Source organism: Octopus sinensis, linkage group LG27 (assembly GCF_006345805.1).
Source record: "Octopus sinensis linkage group LG27, ASM634580v1, whole genome shotgun sequence".
NCBI classification, from domain to species: Eukaryota; Metazoa; Mollusca; class Cephalopoda; order Octopoda; family Octopodidae; genus Octopus; species Octopus sinensis.
This window is the reverse complement of record NC_043023.1, coordinates 5,572,543-5,596,486: the sequence shown is the minus strand read 5'-3', so window position 1 is coordinate 5,596,486 and position 23,944 is coordinate 5,572,543. Positions and strand designations below refer to the sequence as shown.

The following is a 23,944-nucleotide window of genomic DNA, read 5'->3' as shown; positions in this document are numbered from 1 at the left end:
CATCTATGTCATTAACATATGCAACAAATAAAAGGGGGCCAAGAACAGATCTCTGTGGTACACCAGATGTCATCTCATAGGGCGAAGAGTGCTGTCCTAGAACTGTGACAACCTCTTTTCGGCTGAAAATAAAGGACTTCAACCAGTTATAGAGTTCGTCTCTTACACCCAACGCAGAAAGCTTCACCATAAGTCTTTTGTGTGGGACAAAGTTAAAAGCCTTAGCAAAGTCCAGGTAAACAACATCCAACTTGTGCTGCAGGGTCTCGGAGGAGATAGTATTAGTTGAAGGCTACCAAACCTGCCATACACAGACAACTTCAGCTTTATATATATAAATAACACCATTTGCAACAGCTAGTCTCCACTTTTCCGCAGAATGCCTATGTTATACTTTAAAATATCAAAATAGCTTACCCGTTCTGGCATTGTGCTGGTGTCTATTTTCTTGACCCACCACTTACAGTCAAAGTCTTCCACATTATCCTTTAATCTCAAAAGATACTTTGGGTCTGCCACCGCACAGAGAATGTACTTTGACAACCCCCTTACTCCTGTTACATCCACTTTCGTCGCTCTGTCCCTCGAGTCTATCTCATTATAAAGTTCTTCATTTTGTTTGTTGTACAATATAACATATTTTTCATTACAGGGTTGGGGTGGGTAAATTTGGGGTTTTACTGATGAGGTCAGACAATGCTGAAACATGCATGCATAAGAGGTGTGGCTCAGTGATAAAAAATCTGCTTCCTAAACACATGGTTCTGAGTTCAGTCCCACTGCATGGCACCTTTGGCAAATGTCTTCTACTATAACCTGGAGGTGACCATAGCCTTGAGAGTGGATTTGGTAGATGGAAACTGAAAGAAGACCACCATGTGTGTGTGTGTGTGCCTTTGTCATTGTTTGTCTCTTATCACCACTTGACAACTGGTGTTGGTGTTTACAGCCCCCTAAATTAGCAGTTCAGCAAAAGAGACTGATAAAATTAAAATTACTGGTGTCAACTTTGTAGCATCCACTCAAATGAAATTCCTCTCCTCTTTATTATATATACATACATTTGAAAGTAGCAGATAACAGCTAGCCTTTGGCCACTATTTGGACCCTGTTGTGTCCACTACTCTCATTGGTTGGTATTGGTGCAATTTGTTTCTTACTCTGTCACGCCAATATGCAGCATATAACCAATCAGAGACTATAACCAATAAGATAACATGAGACAGCCTTTTCTCAACCCCATTTGAGCCTACTGTTACTTATAAAAACTCACCTTCTCCTCATCTCAAGGTCTTTGGCCAAGATCTTTTAAGGTCTAGCCACTGACCACACAAGACACAGCCAGTTCCAGCAACAATGCCAGACAACCTGTCCAACAGCAATCTCTTTCTTTGTCGCCACCATCATCTTCTTAATGTTGTCAACATCATCTCTCTATGTACACAGCTCAAGCAACACTGCACAGGTTCCAACACAGCACTGTTTGTGAATTACTTCACCATGGTTAACAGAGAATATACAACCTGCAAGAACTCCTGTACAAGTGATCCAGGTAGTAGCATTACAGCCACAACTTTGTACGACATGTACCACAACAGGCTCTGCATCGTAGCCACAACTTCTTGATACAGTATTTCTAACACTGCGTACAATTGACTACGAACTGATATTTCTCATTCTTGTGTCTGTGAATATTCATCTAACTTCTCATTATAGACTTTTTCACTTTCTCCTTCATTACTAATCTTATATGTACTTAACCTACACGCATACATCCTTGTCTGCACACATACACTTTGTTCTCATGACGGACACACAGACACACAAGTTAACATATCAATAAATCTCTTGAACATTCTACTTGGTTGTGTCTCTCTCTCTTTCCTCACTGGTTCATTACATGTATTATTCCATCCTTTTGAACGGAGTCGTTATTAGATGGTTTCACCACACTTCACCACGACCCTCTAAAACTTCACAGCAGTGCCCCAGCATGGCCTCAGTCTAATATGTGAAACAAGTGAAAGGTAAAAACAAGGGTATAGCTGTCCCTCATCAAGACAAATATATTTCCCTTTCTCACTGACAGTTGTTACCAATCACCGCTAGGTTTTGGTTTGCTTTCTCAGTCTATGAAGGAAAATTTCAATAAAATAAGAGTTCATGTGACTTCTTAACATCTTGATCAAGCACAATAACACACTCAGACATGAATAAAATAACACAAGATGCAATAGTAGCAAAATTTTAGAATATACACACACACACATTGATATACATAAGTGTGTGTGTGTGTTTTAATCAGGTTTCATTTTGCCTTTTTTTTTTTACAAAGGATTTAAATTGTCTGTACAGAAAATAAATAAGTCAAAGTCATGATTTTTCTTTATGAAAGATGAGGGTTTTGTGTGCATGTATATACATACATATACAAGCATATGTATATATATATTTACTACCATTTAATGCCTGCTTCCCATGCTGGATGTTAAATGATGATACATATGTGTGAATGTATTATAGTGGTACAGTTTTCATGAAGCATTGTCTGATATAGATAAATACTTTTAATTTATTTCCTTAACACCCATATTTTCAAGGATTTCATGAAGAAGGGGTGCTAAACCCAAAACATTGAAATACAAGGTAAAAATACAAACGATCAACTTGCATTTTTTTTTCTTATATCTCACATTGTTTACCTTTCAAATACACACACACATATACGAACACTAGGCTCAAGTGAGTAGTTGGGAGTGTTGGCATGACTGTCTCTTAGGCCCCATAACCCACATCCAACAGGACAGGCATACACATCATCATATATGTGCATGTTTATGTGTGAGAAGAGTCTTTGGTATCATCAGGAGTTCCACCATGACAACAGCCCTAAACCGGGTTCACTGATTGAGCCCTAAATGGAAAGAAAAGAAAACAGAAAACAAAATATGTTAATAACGACAATGGTTTCGAATTTTGGCACAAGGCCAGCAATTTTGGTGGGAGGAGGAGAGTCGATAACATTGGTACTTATTGACCCCAAAAGGATGAAAGGCAAAGTGGACCTTGGTAGAATTTGAACTCATTTGTAAAGATGAACAAAGTGCTGCAACACAATTTGACAGGTGTGCTAACGATTCTGTCAGTTCAAAACCTTAATAATAACAACAACAACAACTACTATTATTAATAAGTTACAGGGACGTAAACACACCAGCATCAGTTGTCAAGCGATGTTGGGGTGGGACAAACAAACATATACACACAAGACACACAAACATATACACACATACAACCCCACCATTTATTGAACTATATATATATATATATATATATATATACACACACACATATATATGACGGGCTTCTTTCAGTTTCCATCTACCAAATCCACTCACAAGGGTTTGGTCGGCCCAAGGCTATAGTGGAAGACACTTGCCCAAGGTGCCACACTGTGGGACTGAACCTGGAACCATGTGGTTGGTAAACAAGCTACTTACCACACAACCACTCCTGCGACTATATTATTATTATTATTCATTATTGTTTAATGTCCACTTTCCATGCTATCATGGGTTGGATGGTTTGACTGAGGACTGGCGAGCCAGAAGGTTGCACCAGGCTCCAATCTGATCTGGCAGAGTTTCTAGAGATGGATGTCCTTCCTAATGCCAACCACTCCGAGAGTGTAGTGAGTGCTTTTACGTGCCACCAATACGAAGGCCAGTCAGGCAGTACTGGTGACGTCCATGCTCAAATGGTGTTTTTTATGTGCCACCTACACAGGAGCTAGTCCAGCGGCACTGGCAATGACCTCGCTCGAATGTTGCTTTTCACATGCCACTGGCACAAGTGCCAGTAAGGCGACGTTGGTAACGATCATGCTCAAATGGTGCTTTTTATGTGCCACCAGCATGGGAGCCACTCAGCAGCCCTGGCAGCGATCATGCTCAGATAGTGCTTCTAACATTCAATAATAATGGTTTCAACTTTTGGCACAAGGCCAGCAATTTCAGGGGAGGGGAAAGTAATGTAAGTTTAGCTGAAAATAACCCAGTTTCCTTGGGGGTGTAGGTTAAAAAAAGGGTGGAGAAACAAACTGACCCTAGCACTTATTTTTTTAAACCCAGTACATATTCTATCAGTCTCTTTGCCAACTGCTGAGTTATGGGGTCATAAACAAAGCAGAACTATCAGTCAAGCAATAATAGTAAGGGACAAATACAAAGGCACAAATTCTGAGCAATATAAACAAGAGGAGACAATAACAATTAAAAACAAATACATTGAATAACAGATCTTTGGTTGTAGTAACAATGTTAGCTATGCTTCAGTATTATTAGACCTCGTCAGTGAAATGCATATATCTTTTGTCTTTTTACTTGTTTCTGCACTTAGATTGCGACCATGATGGAGCAAAACCTTGAAGAATTTTTAGCTGAATAAATCAACCAGTTCTTTTTTTTAGTCTATTTTTAGTCAGGAACAAAGAAGAGATGCACCATCATAGGTGTAGAAGGGGCTGTGTGGTAAGTAGCTTGCTTACGAACAACATGGCTCCGGGTTCAGTCCCACTGCATGGCACCTCGGGTAAGTGTCTTCTATTATAGCCTCGGGCCGACCAAAGCCTTGTGAGTGGATTTGGTAGATGGAAACTGAAAGAAGCCTGTCGTATATATGTATATGTGTGTGTTTGTGTGTGTGTGTTTGTCCCCCCAACATTCCTTGACAACCGATGGTGGTGTGTTTACGTCCCCATAACTTAGCAGTTCAGCAAAAGAGACCGATAGAATTAGTACTAGGCTTACAAAGAAACTGGGGTCGATTTGCTCAACTAAAGGTGGTGCTCCAGCATGGCCACAGTCAAATGAAAAGTAAAAGAGAGTATCACTTCAAGCAAGACCAAAGTTTTAACTGTGTTATGTTTCAGGTGTGTTCAATGAAGCATTAAAAGTTAGCTTAAAAACGCTCAGAACTTTCCGGAACTTTAACAGTTGAAATGGATAACCAAAAATTTCATATTCGTGTTGTAATGCTTTTCTTTTTTTAAAAATGAGAAAATGCTGCAAAGACTAGCAAAAACATTTGAGAAGTTTATGATGATGATGCTGTAAGTGAATCAACTGTTTGAAGGTGTTTTGCAAAATTTAACCCTTTCATTACTGTATTTATTTTGAGATGCTCTGTATTTCTTTCAATTAATTTTAAATATAACAAAGAATTTAGTAAAATAACTTAGTTATCATTCAGCTAGTGTTAGAAACATAAATTGTAACTAAGGTTTGGTGGAAGGTTTTTATTCAAAACTTATGAAAACAAGACATTTGTACTCAGAGCCAGAGCTGGTTTCAGCTGGGTTGGTATCAAGAGGGTTAAGAATTGTATTATATATCTTAACCCTTTTGTTACCATATTTCTGTTGAGATGTTCTGTGTTTCTTTCAATTACTTTAAATATAACAAAGAATTTAGTAAGATAACTTAGTTATCATTCAGCTAGTGTTAGGAACATAAATTGTGACTAAGGTTTGGTGGAAGATTTTAATTCAAAACTTATGAAAATGAGACATTTGTACTCTACCCTTTTCTCTCATTTGTCCACTCTCCCATATATATATATATATATATATAGCCAGAACCGGTTTCAGTCGGGTTGGTAACAAAAGGGTTAAGGCAGTGCTGTGCTTTGGGAGTTATGGCATGTATTTCTATTTGTAGACATACACACATATACACACATGTGAGTGTATGTTTGTTATGGAGGGGCCGGTCAACAAGGCTGGACAAGGAAATGTGGTGTTGGGGACAGAGGTAGAGGCCATAATGTACTCACAGTCAATGTGTAGGGCACCTTTTTGGCATCTGATTCCAAGACATCGGTCTCTTCGGTGCCGGTTTCTGGGCTTGTGGGTGTTGTGTCTACGAATGTTTCATCGACAACTCGGAATCTAAAAGACAGAGGAGGAGAAAGAAGAGGGGAGAGATAAATTGAGAGACATGCATACTTAAAAGGAAAGAGGAAAAAGGGGAGAGTAAAAGCAGGAAGGAGAGTAAGAGCGGGAAGGAGAGAGAAAGAAAGGAGCAGCAATGGTTACTTTGGTCACAATGATGATGATAATTATGGTGATGACGACAATGATGATGATGACAATTATAGTGATGACGGCAATGATAAGATGGTGATGACAATGATAATGGTGATTATGACAATGATGATGATGATGATGATGACCATGGTAATGATAACCCTAATTTATACTAATATTTGCACAAGGCCTGCAATGTTTAGTTAGGGAGGGGATAGCCAATTACATCCACCCTAGTAACTTTCTTTTACTGACCACCACCCCTCCACCAAAATGATGATCAACAAAAGCTGACCTCAGTGAGATTTGAACTCAGACCCTAGAGCCACATCTTAGCAGCAAGCTGCAGCAGTCAAACATAAAGGTTGTTTCTACTGTCCTTGGAGCATAGGGTTCAATACTTATTTCTTTACTACCCACAAGGGGCTAAACACAGAGGGGACGAACAAGGACAGACAAACGGATTAAGTCGATTATATTGACCCCAGTACGTAACTGGTACTTATTTAATCAACCTCGGCGGAATTTGAAATCAGAATGTAGCGGCAGAGGAAATGCCACGAAGCATTTCGCCCAGCGTGCTAACGATTCTGCCAGCTCGCCACCTTTATTGGGCTCAATACCTGCCAACCTGAAAAACATCTGAACACTTTAGAAATACCCTACAATCTTAGTGAGTTGTTTTACTTGAAACTGGATGCATACTACATAAAGTACTTTGTGTCTGAGGCCATTATCATGACTCAACAGAAGGTACAAATCTCTGGTACACACAATATCTTCAATCTACAACATCATGAGCACCATCCAAGCGTGATCATTGCCAAAGTGGCTAACTGGCTTCTGTGCCGGTGGCACGTAAAAAGCACCATTCAAGCGTGATCTTTACCAGCATTGCCTTACTGGCACTTGTGCCGGTGGCATGTGAAAAGAAACATTCGAGCAAGGTCGTTGCCAGTGCCACTTGACTGACTCCTGAGCAGGTGGCATGTAAAAAACACCATTTGGGCGTGGCTGTTGCCAGTACCGCCAGACTGGCCCTCATGCCGGTGGTACGTAAAAGTACCCACTACACCCTCAGAGTGGTTGGCGTTAGGAAGGGCATCCAGCTGTAGAGATTCTGCCAGATCAAGATTGGAGCCTGGTGCAACTATCTGGTTCGCCAGTCCTCAGTCAAATCGTCCAACCCATGGAAAGCTGATGTTAAATGACGATGATTATGATGATACTATTTCACATTTTGGCACAAGGCTAGCAATTTCAGGGAAAGGGGTAAGTCAATTACATTGACCCCAGAGCTCAACTGGTACTTATTTTATCAATCCTGAAAGGATGAAAAGCAAAGTCAACCTCAACAGAATCTGAATGCAGAACATAAAGATTGCCGAAATATGCTAAGCATTTCACCTGGCGTGCTAACAATTCTGCCAGCTCAGAATAATAATGGTTCAAATTTTGCCACAAAGGCAGCAATTTTGGGGGAAGGAACAAGTCAATTACATCAACCCCAGTGTTGAATTGGTATTTATTTTCTCAACCCCGAAAGGATGAAGGATAAAGCCAACTTTGGTGGAATTTGAACTCAGAACATAGCAACAGGCAAAATACCACTAAGTACTTCATCTGGTGTGCTAACAATTCTGCCAGCTTGCCACCTTCATAATAATAATAATAATAATAATCCTTTCTACCATAGGCACAAGGCCTGAAATTTGTTGGGAAGGGACTAGTGGATTAGATCGACCCCAGTATTTCACTGGTACTTAATTTATCGAGCCCTAAATGATGAAAGGCAAAGTTGACCCTAGAATGTAGTAACAGACAAAATACCACGAAGCATTTTGACCAGCATGCAAACAACTCTGTCAGCTTGCCACCATAATAATAATGCGTATAGATGAGGATAGGTGCATAAAGAAGTGTCGAGTTCTAATTGTGGAAGGGGTAGACCCAGGAAGATGTGGTGAGAAAGGATCTTTGGACACCAGGCCTCACTGAGGAAATGACAAGGGCCCGAGAGATGTGACGATCTGCAGTATTTGATAAAATGCATCAAGCTGAGTAAAATCGGTGTCTTTCAGGCATGGGTGCTGTGTAAGTACACCCATGCTGGTGACACATAAGAAGCACCCAGCACCCTTTGTTAAGAGGTTGTCATCAGGAAGGGCATCCAGCCATAGAAACCATGCCACAACAGACAATTTGAGTTTGGACAGCTCCTTGCTAGCCAGTGTCATGTCAAACTGCCCAACCTATGACAGCATTGAAAGCAGACGTTAAACAATAATAGTAATGATGGTCACCACCATGATCTTCATCATTTAATGTCTGTTTTCCAGGTTGGCATGGATTGGATGGTGTAACTAAAAACTGGGAAACTGGCTTCCATGCCGGTGGTATGTAAAAAGCACTAACCGATCGTGGCCATTGCCAGCTTCCTCTGGCCCCTGTGCCGGTGGTACATAAAAAGCACCAACCGATTGTGGCCGTTGCCAGCCTCCTCTGGCCCCTGTGCCGGTGGTACATAAAAAGCACCAACCGATTGTGGCCATTGCCAGCCTCCTCTGGCCCCTGTGCCGGTGGTACGTCAAAAGCACCAACCGATTGTGGCCGTTGCCAGCCTCCTCTGGCCCCTGTGCCGGTGGTACATAAAAAGCACCAACCGATTGTGGCCATTGCCAGCCTCCTCTGGCCCCTGTGCCGGTGGTACGTCAAAAGCACCAACCGATTGTGGCCGTTGCCAGCCTCCTCTGGCCCCTGTGCCGGTGGTACGTCAAAAGCACCAACCGATTGTGGCCATTGCCAGCCTCCTCTGGCCCCTGTGCTGGTGGTACGTCAAAAGCACCAACCGATTGTGGCCATTGCCAGCCTCCTCTGGCCCCTGTGCCAGTGGCACATAAAAAGCACCGACTACACTCATGGAGTGGTTGGAATTAGGAAGGGCATCCAGCTGTAGAAACACTGCCAGATCAGACTGGAACCTGGTGCAGCCTCCTGGCTTCCCAGACCCCGGTTGAATCATCCAACTCGTGCTAGCATGGAAAATGGACGTTAAACGATGATGATGATGATGGTAATGACAATAACAATAGCGATAATGATGACTGCTATTAAGAACAGTAATGATGATATGATAACGATGATGCTGATGGCAGTGATAATGATAACTAATTCAAACATATAAGCAGTGACTGATACCTGATTTCTTCACCAATGTCCATAAACAAATCGTGCTTTTCGTCTTCTGCCTCGTACAACCACACCCACAACTGCTCCTGTTCATCGCTACACAGTTAACAATTGAGTCAAGGGTTCAAACACAACCTTGTGACATAACAGCAAAGAGTACTGTGTAAATCACACATCACTATCTCTGTTTTACCTCTGGGGAAAAACTGGACCGGTCCACCCGACATGAAGAGCTAGAATCTAACGGTTTGGTCTTTAATCTCCATCCAAGACTATAGAAACAGAGAGAGTAGGGTTCTCCCTCAACTGTAAGATGATCCTAAACATTAGTTTCCTGATGGTAATCAGAATTAATGTACTTCCCTGTGAATTATTACTGATTATACAGAATATTTTCCTCTTTCACCCCATATATATATATATATATATATATATATATATATATATAAACACATATATATACACATATCTTTTACTCTCTTTTACTTGTTTCAGTCATGTGACTATGGCCATGCTGGAGCACTGCCTTTAGTCGAGCAAATCCACCCTAGGACTTATTCTTTGTAAGCCTAGTACTTATTCTATTGGTCTCTTTTGCCAAACTGCTAAGTTACGGGGACGTAAACACACCAGCATCGGTTGTCAAGCGATGTTGGAGGGACAAGAACAGACACACAAACACACATATATATGACAGGCTTCTTTCAGTTTCCATCTACCGATCCACTCACAAGGCTTTGGTTGGCCTGAGGCTATAGTAGAAGACACTTGCTCAAGGTGCCACGCAGTGGGACTAAACCCGGAACTGTATGGTTGGTAAGCAAGCTACTTACTAAACACACATATACATACAGACATGTATGTGTCTGTGTGTGTGTGTGTGTGTGTGTGCATATTTTTGTGTGTCTGCGTGTTTGTCCCCCCCACCACCGCTTGACAACCGATGTTGGTGTGTTTACATCCCTGTAACTTAGCAATTCGGCAAAAGAAACTGATAGAATAAGTACTAGGATTACAAAGAATAAGTCCTGCGGTTGATTTGTTCGACTAAAGGCAGTGCACCAGCATGGCCACAGTCAAAATAACTGAAACAAATAAAATATATATATATATATATATACACACACACAAACACATACATACATGCACATATAAATACACACACATTTTTTGTTTCAGTCACTGGACTGTAGCCATACTGGGGCACTGCATGGCAGTGCTTAGTCAAACAAACTGATCCTAGTACTTATTCTATCAGTCTCTTTTGCTGAACCACTAAGTTATGATGTAAGCAAACCAGCACTAGCTGTCAAGCAATAGTAAAGGACAAACACACAGACACACAAACAACAGGCTTCTTTAAGTTTCCATCAACCAAATCCACTCACAAGAATTTGGTTAGCCTAGGGCTATAGTAGAAAAACATTTGCAGGCATGGCTGTGTGGTTAAACATGCTTGCCAGCCAGTCATGTATTCTGAGGTTCAGTCCCCTTGTATGGCACCATGCATCGTGAGCAAGTGTTTTCTACTATAACTGCATACTGACAAACCCTTGTGAGTGGATTTAGGTGACAGAAACTGAAAGCAGCCCATTGTGTGTGTGTGTGTATAGTGGCTGTGTGGTAAGTAGCTTGTTTACCAACCACATGGTTCCGGGTTCAGTCCCACTTAGGCAAGTGTCTTCTACTATAGCCATGGTGTGTCGGAAATTGATCTGGACCTTTTTTCCAAAAGTCATCACTGGTGATGAAAGCTGGTGCTACAGAATTTGCAAATGTGGAAGAGGTGAAGGAAAAAAAGTATGGAGGCGCAGGAGTGGCTGTGTGGTAAGTAGCTTGCTTACCAACTGCATGGTTCCAGGTTTAGTCCCACTATATGACACCTTTGGCAAGTGTCTTCTACTATAGCCTCGGGCCGACCAAAGCCTTGTGAGTGGATTTGGTAGATGGAAACTGAAAGAAGTCCGTCGTATATATGTATATATATGTGTTTGTGTGTCTGTGTTTGTCCCCCTAGCATTGCTTGACAACTGATGCTGGTGTGTTTACGTCCCCGTCATTTAGCGGTTCGGCAAAAGAGACCAATAGAATAAGTACTGGGCTTACAAAGAATAAGTCCCGGGGTCGAGTTGCTCGATTAAAGGCGGTGCTCCAGCATGGCCGCAGTCAAATGACTGAAACAAGTAAAGAGAGAGGCGTTAAAAGGCATCGCTTTGCTTTGAACAGTGGAAAATGAGTCTGGACCGATGCATTGCTTCAAATGGAAAATACTTTGAAGACAATAAATGTGTAAACATGTAAAACTAGGCGAAGAAAATAATGCTGCAAAATTCTGGTTTCTTTTGGGTAGCCTCCTCATGTGTGCGTGTGTCTTTGTGTTTGTCTCCCACCACTGCTTAAGAGCTAGTGTTAGTGTGTTAATGCCTCCATAATTTGGTAATTTTGTAAAAGACCGACAGACTAAATACCTAAAAATAGGTACTGATGTAGATTTGTTCAACTAAACTCTTCAAAGAAGTGCTCCAGCATGGTCATAGTTCAATAACTGAAACAAGTGAAAGTTAAAGGCAATGTATTTCAATAGAAATATGGTAACAAAAGGGTTAACCCCACAAACTAGCCCTCGGCTGCTTTTAGTGGAGTTCACAATTGCTAACATTCAGGTGAGACCTCTGGTTTCAGGATAACTTCTTCACTCCCTCCCCTTCAAGAATCTTGGAGCCCTATGTACAGTAAAGAGTCCTGGGCGGCTAGAGTTCAGTGAAAGGATACAATCTGGAAGGGTGCTGTAGGGCATCACTTGGAATCAGGATGTCATCAAAAAACCCCAGGGAAACTGAAATGAGAGTAAATGAGAGGATGAAGATTGAACCACTGGAATGATTGATAGGAATGGTGAAAAGATTTGCTTTTGTTTAACCCCAGGTCAATCCTCATCCAGTAGACATGTGATCAAAGATGTTCGAGCTGTGATCATCTTTTCTTTGATTCAAGCATAGTGTATCAAGGACTACATTATCTAATGTGTAGTATAATAGTTAGTATTAGTGTCTATAGTTGTTGTTGTTGCTGCTTAGCCCCAGGTCAGTTCTGATCCAGAAGACCTATGATCAAAGGTGTTCCAACTGTGACCACCCTATCTTTGACTTAGGCATAATGTATCTAGGACTGCATTGTCTAATGTATAATACAGCAGTTAGTAATAGTACTTATAGTAGTTGTTGATATTTAGCCCAAGGTCAGACCTGAGATCAAAGATGTTTCAGTAGTGACCATCCTTTCTTAAAGTGGAATGGTCACAGCTGGAACATCTTTGATCATAAGTCTGCTGGATCAGGACTGACCTGGGGCTAAACAATTATTGGTTATGGGGCTAAACTACCATAACCGATAATATTATACCATACTGTAGTCCTACACAATGAATTAAAAAATAAAATAGTCAAGGGTTATATGTCTTTGATCAAATGTCTGCTGGATCAGGACCCTTCTAGGGTTAAACCACATTCAAATTCTATTCCTTAATCCTTTAGTATTTAACCCTTTCATTACTGTATTTATTTTGAGATGCTCTGTGTTTCTTTCAATTAATTTTAAATATAACAAAGAATTTAGTAAAATAACTTAGTTATCATTCAGCCAGTGTTAGGAACATAAATTGTGACTAAGGTTTGGTGGAAGATTTTAATTCAGAACTTATGGAAACAAGACATTTGTACTCAGAGCCAGAGGCAGTTTCAGTGGGATTAGTATCAAAAGGGTTAAGAAATGTTTCTCTATTATATATCTTAACCCTTTTGTTACCGTATTTTGTTGAGATGCTCTGTGTTTCTTTCAATTAATTTTAAATATAACAAAGAATTTAGTAAAATAACTTAGTTATCATTCAGCTAGTGTTAGGAACATAAATTGTGACTAAGGTTTGGTGGAAGATTTTAATTCAAAACTTATGAAAACAAGACATTTGTACTCAGAGCTAGAGCTGGTTTCAGCGGGGTTGGTAACGAAAGGGTTAAACTGGCCAGATCTAGCTGTACAGTTGCCCTAAAATATCAGTCTAAAATTTAACAGTTGCCTCATCAAAATCTCAAAGCTACAAGATAATGCATGATTAATTCAAAACAATGTAAATAAATAAGCATCACATTTGATAGAGTGATGAGAGGTCTGAATGCTAAAGAGTTAAACTGGCCATATCTGGCCAAAATATTCTACCAGTTTTTATGTTAAAACTGGCCAGATCCAGCCCTGCACACCTACCCTAAAATGTCATTCTAAAAAGAAACAATCACCTCGGAATCCCAAAGCTATGAGATAATGCAAGATTAATTCAAAACTATGTGGATAAATAAGGATTACTTTTGACAGAATAATGTGACGGCTAAAGAGTTAAATCGACCGTATCCAGCCCAAATATTCAATTAGCTTTATGTTTAAACCAGCCAGATCTGACTTCTCGCATCAATCCTACAATGTCATTCTAAAGTTTAACAGTTGACTCATAAAAATCTCAAAGCTATGAGATAATACACAATTAATTCAGAACAAGTCATCATCATCATCATGTTAGTTAGTTAGTTCATTTTTTGGCTCAAAAAGCAAAAAGCAAGGCCATGTAGGGGGACATGGAGTTATGTACAGGGAGGGTGTTCATGTAAATAGTTCAGGCCACTTGAGGTCAAGGGAGACTTTGAACCGAGCGGTCATCGGCATCTTCACCATCTCGTCTGGCAGCTTATTCCACGGATCTGCAACCTGGACAGAGAAAGCCCCTCTCCTTCGATTGAGATGAAATTGTCGTAGATAGAGCTTTTCGGAGTGACCCCGCAGCCGACGCTCTGGAGCAGGAGTGAAGAACAGCTCTTTCGAGAGGTTACACTTTCCGCTTATGATGTTGTGAGCAAGAATGAGATCACCACGGCGGCGGCGTTTTTCTAGAGAATAAAGGTCGAGCGTCTTCAGCCTTTCTTCATAAGGCAAATGCTTGAGGCCAAGAACCATGTGGGTAGTCAGCTTCTGGACTCTTTCGAGATGCTGTATGTCTTTGAGGAGATAAGGAGAAGAGGCTTGAATCCCGTACTCCAATATGGGTCTCAACTGTGTGACATAGAGCAGTAGGAATATGGCTGCTGTGAGCATTCCGAATGACCGTCTTAACGTCTGCTTTCCATGCTAACATGGGTTGGATGATTTGACTGAGGACTGGCGAACCAGATGGCTGTACCAGGCTCCAATCTTGATCTGGCAGAGTTTCTACAGCTGGATGCCCTTCCTAATGCCAACCACTCCGAGAGTGGAGTGGGTGTTTTTACGTACCACCGGCACGAGGGCCAGTCAGGTGGTACTGGCAACGGCCAAGCCCCAATTTTTTTTTTTCATGTGCCACCTGCACACCGGCACAAGTGCCAGTAAAGCGACGCTGGTAACAATCACACTTGGATGGTGCTCTTAGTGCTCCACTAGCACGGATGCCAATATTTGAGAGCAGAGTAATCTGAATGCTAAAGGGTTAAATTTATTCCAAAACCCAGAAAGAACACCAGACATTACCTTGCACTCCGTCTTTACTGCTGCCTTTGATTTTCCCAACGAGGATTTCATCCATGTAAGGTCGGAACACAACATATCGGAAATGGACTGCAAAGAAAAACAGAGAAAATAACAAACAGTATTTGAAAAAATATCATGGCTGTGTGGTAAGTAGCTTGCTAACCAACCACATGGTTCCGGGTTCAGTCCCACTGCGTGGCATCTTGGGCAAGTGTCTTCTGCTATAGCCCCGGGCCGACCTATGCCTTGTGAGTGGATTTGGTAGACGGAAACTGAAAGAAGCCTGTCGTATATATGTATATGAGTGTTTGTGTGTCTGTGTTTGTCCCCCTAGCATTGCTTGACAACCGATGCTGGTATGAATACGTCCCCGTCACTTAGCGGTTCGGCAAAATAGACCGATAGAATAAGTACTGGGCTTACAAAGAATAAGTCCCGGGGTCAATTTGCTCGACTAAAGGCGGTGCTCCAGCATGGCCGCAGTCAAATGACTGAAACAAGTAAAAGATAAAGGATAAAAGAAAAGAAAATAATATCGTTAATAAAATCAAAGGACTTGGAAAAGTGAACAGGTCGCGGTCTCAAAGCGACGAAAATATTTTGACAAATAAAATTTATATGTTGAAGTAAATCTAACAGATTTTGTGTTTCTTAAATGGCTTATAAACACCTTCAATGCTGCAATTATTATTTTTTTTTTTTGTATTAATCACTGGTGATGCTGGAAGATTTAGTCAAACATTATCATCCAGTTATTTGCTCAGAATTAAATACCTATTTCAGTGAAATCAGACAATTTTTTTTTTGTAAAATTAATATTTCATTCATATCTTTGAAAATGTTTATTGTTTTGTGTTCCAAATTTGTATAATGTTTGCATGTATAATATATTTTATTCAGTATAAATTTCGTTTGATTTCCTTTAATATTATCAGAGTAATGGCAATTTTGAGTGTACATACTTCTGTGAGATACAGTGTGTATGTGTGTGTGTGTATGTATATATATATATATATATATATATATAATATATATATATATAATATATATATATTATATATACATACATACACACACTAGCAATGCACCCTGGTGTTGCCTGGGTGTTGTGACTAGGCCTCAAAACCGGTTTTATATTATGATCAGTAAAACCGAAACAGATTTGCCAAAACCGATTTTAATGCTTGCTGTTTCTTTTTTTTTTTTTTCACAAAACATTTCTCCATTTTTTTTTCTTTTGAAGAAATATTGTTGAAACTAAACTAACTGAGCTGTTGTCGGTCGCCTTTAGTTGAGAGTGCTATCTGTTTCATTGCAACATATCAATTCTCACCTTCTCTCCCCTTGAACCTTAGATCAGCACCTTGTCATCTCCTTCGCTAGGTAACAGAGTTTATTTATAGCAAGCAAAGGGGATGCTGTTAGTCTTCAGTCAGGTGATCTTTCCCGTTGAGCATATGTAATAACCAGTTCCAGATTCATTTCAAGGAAGTAACACTAACTAAATTTTTTCTTAATTATTTTCATTAGGCGCAGGAGTGGCTGTGTGGTAAGTAGCTTGCTTACCAACCACATGGTTCCGGGTTCAGTCCCACAGCGTGGCACCTTGGGCAAGTGTCTTCTACTGTAGCCTCGGGCCGACCAAAGCCTTGTGAGTGGATTTGGTAGACGGAAACTGAAAGAAGCCCATCGTATATATGTATATATATATATATATATATATATATATATATATATATATATATATGTGTGTGTGTGTGTGTGTGTATGTATGTGAGTGTTTGTGTATGTGTGTTTGTCCCCCTAGCATTGCTTGACAACCGATGCTGGTGTGTTTATGTCCCCGTAACTTAGCGGTTCAGCAAAAGAGACCGATAGAATAAGTACTGGGCTTACAAAGAATAAGTCCCGTGGTCGATTTGCTCGACTAAAGGTAGTGCTCCAGCATGGCCACAGTCCATGACTGAAACAAGTAAAATAGTAAATAGCCCTAGCATGATGAAAAGAGAATCAACTGTTTGGAATTTTTTCGATAGGAAAAACAAAGATGAAGCTCAATGCAATAAAGTGTGATAAGATCACGAAGGCTTCTGGAGGATCTACTACGTCTCTGATCTTGCACTTGAAGAAAATTCATCAAATCGACATAAATCAAGATGCAAACCAGCCTCCTGTGAAAATGACAACAACAATGGAACACATTTTAACGAAGAAATCAATGGAAGAAGAAGTTTCAAAGTTAGCTGCTATGGATGGATTTTCTTTCAATTCAATCGCGAAAAGCGATTTTATACAGAGAATTCTTCATAGTCAGAGAGGCAAATATGATAAATTACAACCACCATCTGCAAACGGAGTCAGGAATATGGTGAAGAATTATTACATAACCAAGAAAGAAGAACTTATTCATTATTTCGAAAAAGAAGTAGCGCTGGGGATTCGCTACTCATTGACATTGGATTCAAAATAAACGATATATGAACATAAATGTTCATGGGAAAGACAATCATTGGTCGTTGGGTCTTATTGAGATCCATGGCTCCCTTAATAGCAGGAGAAGAGAGCAATTTGTGAGAGGACATCTTCGTGAATTTGGATTGGATTTGGATATACACATTGTTGGCTGTACGACGGATGGTGCTTCTATGGTGGTGAAATTCAGAAAAGAAATAAGACCTAATCACCAACATTTGACTGAGGACTGGCGAACCAGATGGCTGCACCATGCTCCAATCTTGATCTGGCAGAGTTTCTACAACTGGATGCCCTTCCTCATGCCAACCACTCCGAGAGTGTAGTGGGTGCATATATCTGCCTGTGATTGACATTCTCTATCAAAAAGATATTGAAAATATTGCCTCAACCGATGAGACTGATAAAAGAAGTGAAGAGATCACTATAACAGACGATAGTGATTTTGAAGCTGACATAAGCCAACAAGACATACTTTTTCAGACAGATTTGGCTCATGAAAATGCTTGTTTTCCCCAGCTAAAACCTGAATTTAACGAAGTTTTAAATAAGGTAAGAAAAATTTCAAAACTTTTCCGTAAATCTCCTAAAAAAAATGAAATTTTGCAAGATTTTGTACGAGCGAACTTTGATAACAGAGAATATAAACTTATACTGGATTGCAGAACTTGGTGGAATAGCACATTCCATATCATCATCATCATCATCATCATCATCGTTTAACGTCCGTTCTCCATGCTAGCATGGGTTGGACGGTTCGACCGGGGTTCTGGGAAGCCAGAAGGCTGCACCAGGCTCCAGTCTAATCTGGCAATGTTTCTACAGCTGGATGCCCTTCCTAACGCCAACCACTCCGTGAGTGTAGTGGGTGGTTTTTACGTGCCACCTGCACAGGTTCCAGGCGAGGCTGGCAACAGCCACGGTCGGATTGGTGTATTTTATGTGCCACAGGCACGGAAGCCAGTCGAGGCGGTGCTGGCATCGGCCATGAGTCGGATAGTGCTTTTTACGTACCACCAGACCAGGGATCCTGGCTGGTTCAATCCGATTTCGATTTCACTTGCCCCAACATGTCCTCACAAGCAAAGGGGGTTGGCATGGGTGTCTGTCGTCGGATGAGGTTCTATATCGACTTCGCTTGCCTCAACAGGTCTTTGTGTCCAAGGGAGGAAAGGCATTCATGATTGAGAGATTTCTGAAATTGAAAAGTTGCATTCCAAATGCTCTACGAGCAGAACTTTCCACAGATGCCGTAGCTGATGAAATTCTGGGTGTTGTATATGAAATTCTGCATCCAGTAGAAATTATTTTGAAAGCTATTTGCGCTGATGATACGGGTTTACTGAAAGCGGAATATTCTATAGAAATTTTATTGATAAATGAAGAAATATTTCTTACCAACTGTGTGTGAAGCCCCATCACCTGGGAACAGGAAGCTGTCTTTGATCTCTTTCAGGTCCCATAATGCAATGCACAGACCTACATTGTGTACGACCTAAAGGGAGAAGTAAGAATACATATACAGACATACAGACATGTCGTCAGTTGATGAATAAACAGAGAGATAGGTGAGTAAGTTGTAGGCCAAGCCAAGAAGTCAGTCAGAAGCAGCCATTGGGTAGACAGAGTCAGTAAAATGTAGACTCTGATTAAATGCAAGCCTTACTGGCACTTGTGCCGGTGTGTAGGTGGCACATAAAAAAAAAAAACACGATTTTCCTTGACCATTGCCAGTACCACCTGACTGGCCCTCGTGCCGGTGGCACGTAAAAGAACCCACCCACTACACTCTCGGAGTGGTTGGCGTTAGGAAGGGCATCCAGCTGTAGAAACTCTGCCAGATCAAGATTGGAGCCTGGTGCAGCCATTTGGTTCACCAGTCCTCAGTCAAATCGTCCAACCCATGGAAAGTGGACGTTAAACGATGATGATGATGATGATGTAATTTAACGCATTGCAATTTCCAAATTCACAGATATTTAATTTGACTGTTGTCTGCATTGAAAACAATAAGAAATGAAATGAAAGGAGAGAAAAGAAAAGAATGAGAGGAGGAGGAAAGAAGGATGAAAGGGAAGATGCAACAGAGAAATAGGGAGAGTCAGACAGAAGATAAACAGAGGGACACTGACGGGCAGTTAGGCACAAAGATACATTATCATCATTTAACGTCCATTTTCCATGCTAGCATGGGTTGGATGGTTCAACTGGGGTCTGGGACGCCAGGAGGCTGCACCAAGCTCCAGTCTGATCTGGCAGTGTTTCAACAGCTGGATGCCCTTCCTAACAACAACCACTCCGTGACTGTAGTGGGTGCATTTTACATGCCACCAGCACAGGGGTCAGAGGAGGCTGGCAAACGGCCACAGTTGGTGCTTTTACGTGTCACCGACACAGACATACATACATAAACAGGCATAGAGATAGATATGTAAATAGACAGACAGACAGACATCGATAGAGATTTAGATAGATAGAAAGACTGATGTATATAGACAGGCAGACAAGTACATAGACAGACAGACAGACACTCAAACAGAAAGAATGACAAAAAAGAAAGAAAGAAAAGCTAGCAATATAGATCAGTTCTATACAGAAGGACAATACCTATTCCTATTTCTTTACAGCCCACAAGGGGCTAAACACAGACAGGACAAACAAGGACAGACAAACGGATTAAGTCGATTATATCGACCCCAGTGCATAACTGGTACTTATTTAATCTACGCTGAAAGGATGAAAGGCAAAGTCGACCTCGGTGGAATTTGAACTCAGAATGTAACGGCAGACGAAATACCTATTTCTTTACTGCCCACAGGGGCTAAACACAGAGGGGACAAACGGATTAAGTCGATTATATCGACCCCAGTGCGTAACAGGTACTTATTTAATCGACCCCGAAAGGATGAAAGGCAAAGTTGACCTCGGTGGAATTTGAACTCAGAATGTAACGGCAGACGAAATACCTATTTCTTTACTGCCCACAAGGGGCACAGAGGGGACAAATGGATTAAGTCGATTATATCGACCCCAATGCGTAACAGGTACTTATTTAATCGACCCCGAAAGGATGAAAGGCAAAGTCGACCTCGGCAGAATTTGAACTCATAACGTAACGGCAGACGAAATACAGCTACGCATTTCGCCCGGCATGCTAACGATTCTGCCAGCTCGCCACCTATAGATCAATACCTATAGATCAATACCTATACCAACAGCAAAATTACAGAGCAAGTCCTTAGATCATTCATATTATGTGGGATTTCAATAATGTTGTCCTTACCTTATTTGCAAACTTCTTGTTCAATGTTTCAACTGTTGCCCCAGTGAAATTGATGTGAAAGATGTGGGGTTTAATGCGAACAGTGTCTTTCATTTCAGCCAACACAAACATCGTTGGGCCCTTGGGGGTTTTCAGATTTCGGGGAGGGGCCTTTGCTTCCACAGACCTTTATAAAGAGAGAGATCAGTAAAAGTTAGTTTGGTAGTGAAAAGATCAATGTTTAATCCTTTAGTATTTTTCAAAAGGCCAGGAGTGGTCGTGTGGTAAGAAGCTTGTTCCCCAACCATACGGTTCCAGTTCAGTTCCACTGCATGACATCTTGGGCAAGTATCTTCGACTATAATAAACCTTTACATAAATAAATAACGTGAAATACACGAAGGGACGAACAAAAAAACAAACGGGTCATTCAAAGCCTTCATTCTTCAGTCAGAAACTGATCCCTCATCGCAGATTTCGGCTGTTTAATTCTGAGATCCGCTCTGAATCAGCCAGCCACAGAAGGAAAGAATGAAACGCAACAGAGACGAACATGAAACGAAAAATCTTTTTTGGGGACAGTAACGGTTAAAACATGGATGGCACAGGCGCCCTACAGCTTTGAGACAAACAGAGAGACACAAAAACAATATCAGCAAGCGTGGAAAAATAAGTACCTTTTCGGTGATAAGACACATGTTGAACAAGCGGCCGATGGAAACGAGGCAGCAAGTTGCAAGAGGATAAGAGAGAGAAGGGGGTAAGAGAGAGAGGGGACAGTGACCGAGAGAGAGAGGGGGAGAAGGAATCGAAGGAAAGAAAATAGTTTAAAGACATCATGCAGGGGTTTTGAAATGATAAACATAAAGAAGTTATTATGCACGTACGCTGCGAAATATATAATAAACCTTTATATAATAAACACACATACATACATACACACATACATACATACACACATACATACACACACACATACATACACACACATACATAGATACATACACACACACACATACATGCAGACATACATATACACATACACCGAGTAAAAAATTACACTGAATCGGCCATACATACATACATACACACACACATACTTACATACACACACACATACATAGATACATACACACATACATATACACACACATACATAGATAAATAAATAACGTGAAATACACGAAGGGATGAACAAAAAAACAAACGGGTCATTCGGGCCGACCAAAACTTTGTAAGTGGATTTGGTAGATGGAAACCGAAAGAAACCTGAATAAAGTTCTTTTTTTTAGTCTAATTTTAGTCAGGAACAAAGAAGAGATGCACTATGATAGGCGTAGGAGTGGCTGTGTGGTAAGTAGCTTGCTTCCCAACCACAGGGTTCCTTGGGCAAGCGTTTCCTACTATAGCCCTGGGTTGACCAAAGCTTTGTGAGTAGTTTTGGTAGGCGGAAACTGAAAGAAACTGGTCGTAAATAAAAGTGTGTGCGTGCAAGGAAAACGGACGTTAAATGATGATGATGATATATATATATATATATATATACTAGCAGTATCGCCCGGCGTTGCTCGGGTTTGTAAGGGAAATAACTATATAAGCTTTTTAGAGAGTTATAGCCAAAAAATAGCCAAAAAATGCATCAAAAATGGGAAAAAAATGATAAATTTTTTTTTAAATCGTTGACTCATCGTAGACATTTTTAGAGAGTTACTCCCCTTATATAATAGTGAAAAAATGCATTAAAATGGAAAAAAATGGTAAATTTTTTTTTAAATCGTAGACTCATCGTAGACGCTCGCTAATACCCAGAAGGGCTTGATATGAATCATGACTATAAGATACCCACTTTTGGTTAAACTGCACCGCAAAATGTGGGTGTAGTTAGGAATCTAAATTGTAGGAGACAGACACACAACTTCACTTTTATATATAAAGATGTGTGTGTGTGTCTTCGTCCCCCACTACGTTTGACAACCTGTGCCGGTATGTTCATGTTGGCGTAAGGTAGAGGTTCGGCAAAAGGAAGATTAAGTACTAGGCTTGAGAAAATAAGTACTAGGGGTTGATTTGTTCGACTAAAACTCGGTACTACTTGAGAACAGTGGTCCCAGTGCGCGCACTCGCGTACTCGCGCAACCTAGTCGTGACTAGTCGATCCAACAACGACTATCTAGCAAGGTAAACAAAACAAAATAAATAATTGGTACCACTAGCGAACAGTGGTCCCGGTGCGCGCACTCGCGCTAGCTAGTCAAAACGACTTGTACGTATGTTTGTATTTCAAGGCTGAATACATAAATTGGCAATGTTTCGTTTGTCGTAGCACACGTTTCCGTCGATTTCCGTAAAAAATGTAAACACTGAATCGGCCATACATACATTCATACATAGATACATACATACACACATACATACACACATACATACATAGATACATACACACATACATACATACACACACACATACACACACACACACATACATACATAGATACATACACACACACATACATACATACACACATACATACACACACACATACATACACACACATACATAGATACATACACACACACACATACAAGCAGACATACATATACACATGCACCGAGTAAAAAATTACACTGAATCGGCCATACATACATACACACATACATACATACACACACACACACATACATAGATACATACACACACACACATACATACATATACACATACATCGAGTAAAAAATTTCAGTTATCTCTCTCTTTCACACATTACTCTCTCTGTCTCTTCACACACACTAACAGAAGCACTTCACTTACACAACATACTGTCCGTCTCCCACACCCCATCAAACACACACAAACGAAACATTGCCCAAATTTTTATAAACAAACTGAGGTTAGGGTTAGGGTTAAAAAGTCGTTGTAGGATCGACTACTTACGACTAGCTAGCGCGAGTGCGCGCACCGGGACCACTGTTCGCTAGTAGAACCAAATAATTTTTTTACACAAAGTAAATAAAACAAAAACACAAAGTAAGGATCGACTAGTCATGACTAGCTAGCGCGGATGCGCGAGTACGCTAGTGCGAGTGCGCGCACCGGGACCACTGTTCTCAGGTAGTACCCTAAAACTCTTCAAGGTGATGCCCCAGCATGACCGCAGTCAAATGCCTGAAATAAGTAAAAGATAGAAAAGACAAAGAACATCTCACCTTATAATAATCTCTCAAAGCACGTGTTGTCAGCATGTATGTATATATATGTGTATATATACATTTGAATATATATATTAATAGAGATGCGTTTGGGATGATATTGGGACGACGAGTTACTTAGAATAAAGAGGAAATGGGACAGTTTAACTGATACAGTCGCTCTAACATTTCCACAATAA

The 23,944-nt window shown here is 40.6% G+C and overlaps 1 protein-coding gene across 2 annotated transcripts; it reads right to left on the bottom strand.

Moving 5' to 3' along the window:
• Nucleotides 1–1,844: 1,844 nt before the first annotated feature.
• On the bottom strand, nucleotides 1,845–23,944 carry LOC115225341 (DNA-directed RNA polymerase III subunit RPC8). 2 transcript variants are annotated; one of them, XM_029796290.2, is made up of 8 exons: nucleotides 23,763–23,944; nucleotides 20,580–20,745; nucleotides 18,695–18,791; nucleotides 14,825–14,911; nucleotides 12,047–12,110; nucleotides 9,284–9,370; nucleotides 5,833–5,947; nucleotides 1,845–2,914 (listed from the first exon to the last, which is right to left on the bottom strand). In XM_029796290.2, the coding sequence occupies exons 2-8, from the start codon at nucleotides 20,688–20,690 to the stop codon at nucleotides 2,864–2,866; spliced, it is 612 nt and encodes a 203-aa protein (XP_029652150.1). In that variant the 5' UTR covers nucleotides 20,691–20,745; nucleotides 23,763–23,944; the 3' UTR covers nucleotides 1,845–2,863. The 2 variants fall into 2 exon arrangements, with proteins under 2 accessions (XP_029652150.1, XP_036369875.1); XM_036513982.1 differs by having other exon boundaries at nucleotides 20,580–20,753; nucleotides 23,767–23,944.

Excerpts from the sequence above, each read along its gene's own strand:
- LOC115225341 (XM_029796290.2), bottom strand. The coding sequence starts at position 20,690 with ATGTTTGTGTTGGCTGAAATGAAAGACACTGTTCGCATTAAACCCCAC. Across the intron at positions 14,912-18,694 it reads TGGGGCTTCACACACAGTTG|TCCATTTCCGATATGTTGTG; the intron begins GTAAGAAATATT and ends TTTTCTTTGCAG. Across the intron at positions 2,915-5,832 it reads AGGTGCCCTACACATTGACT|GGCTCAATCAGTGAACCCGG; the intron begins GTGAGTACATTA and ends CTTTCCATTTAG.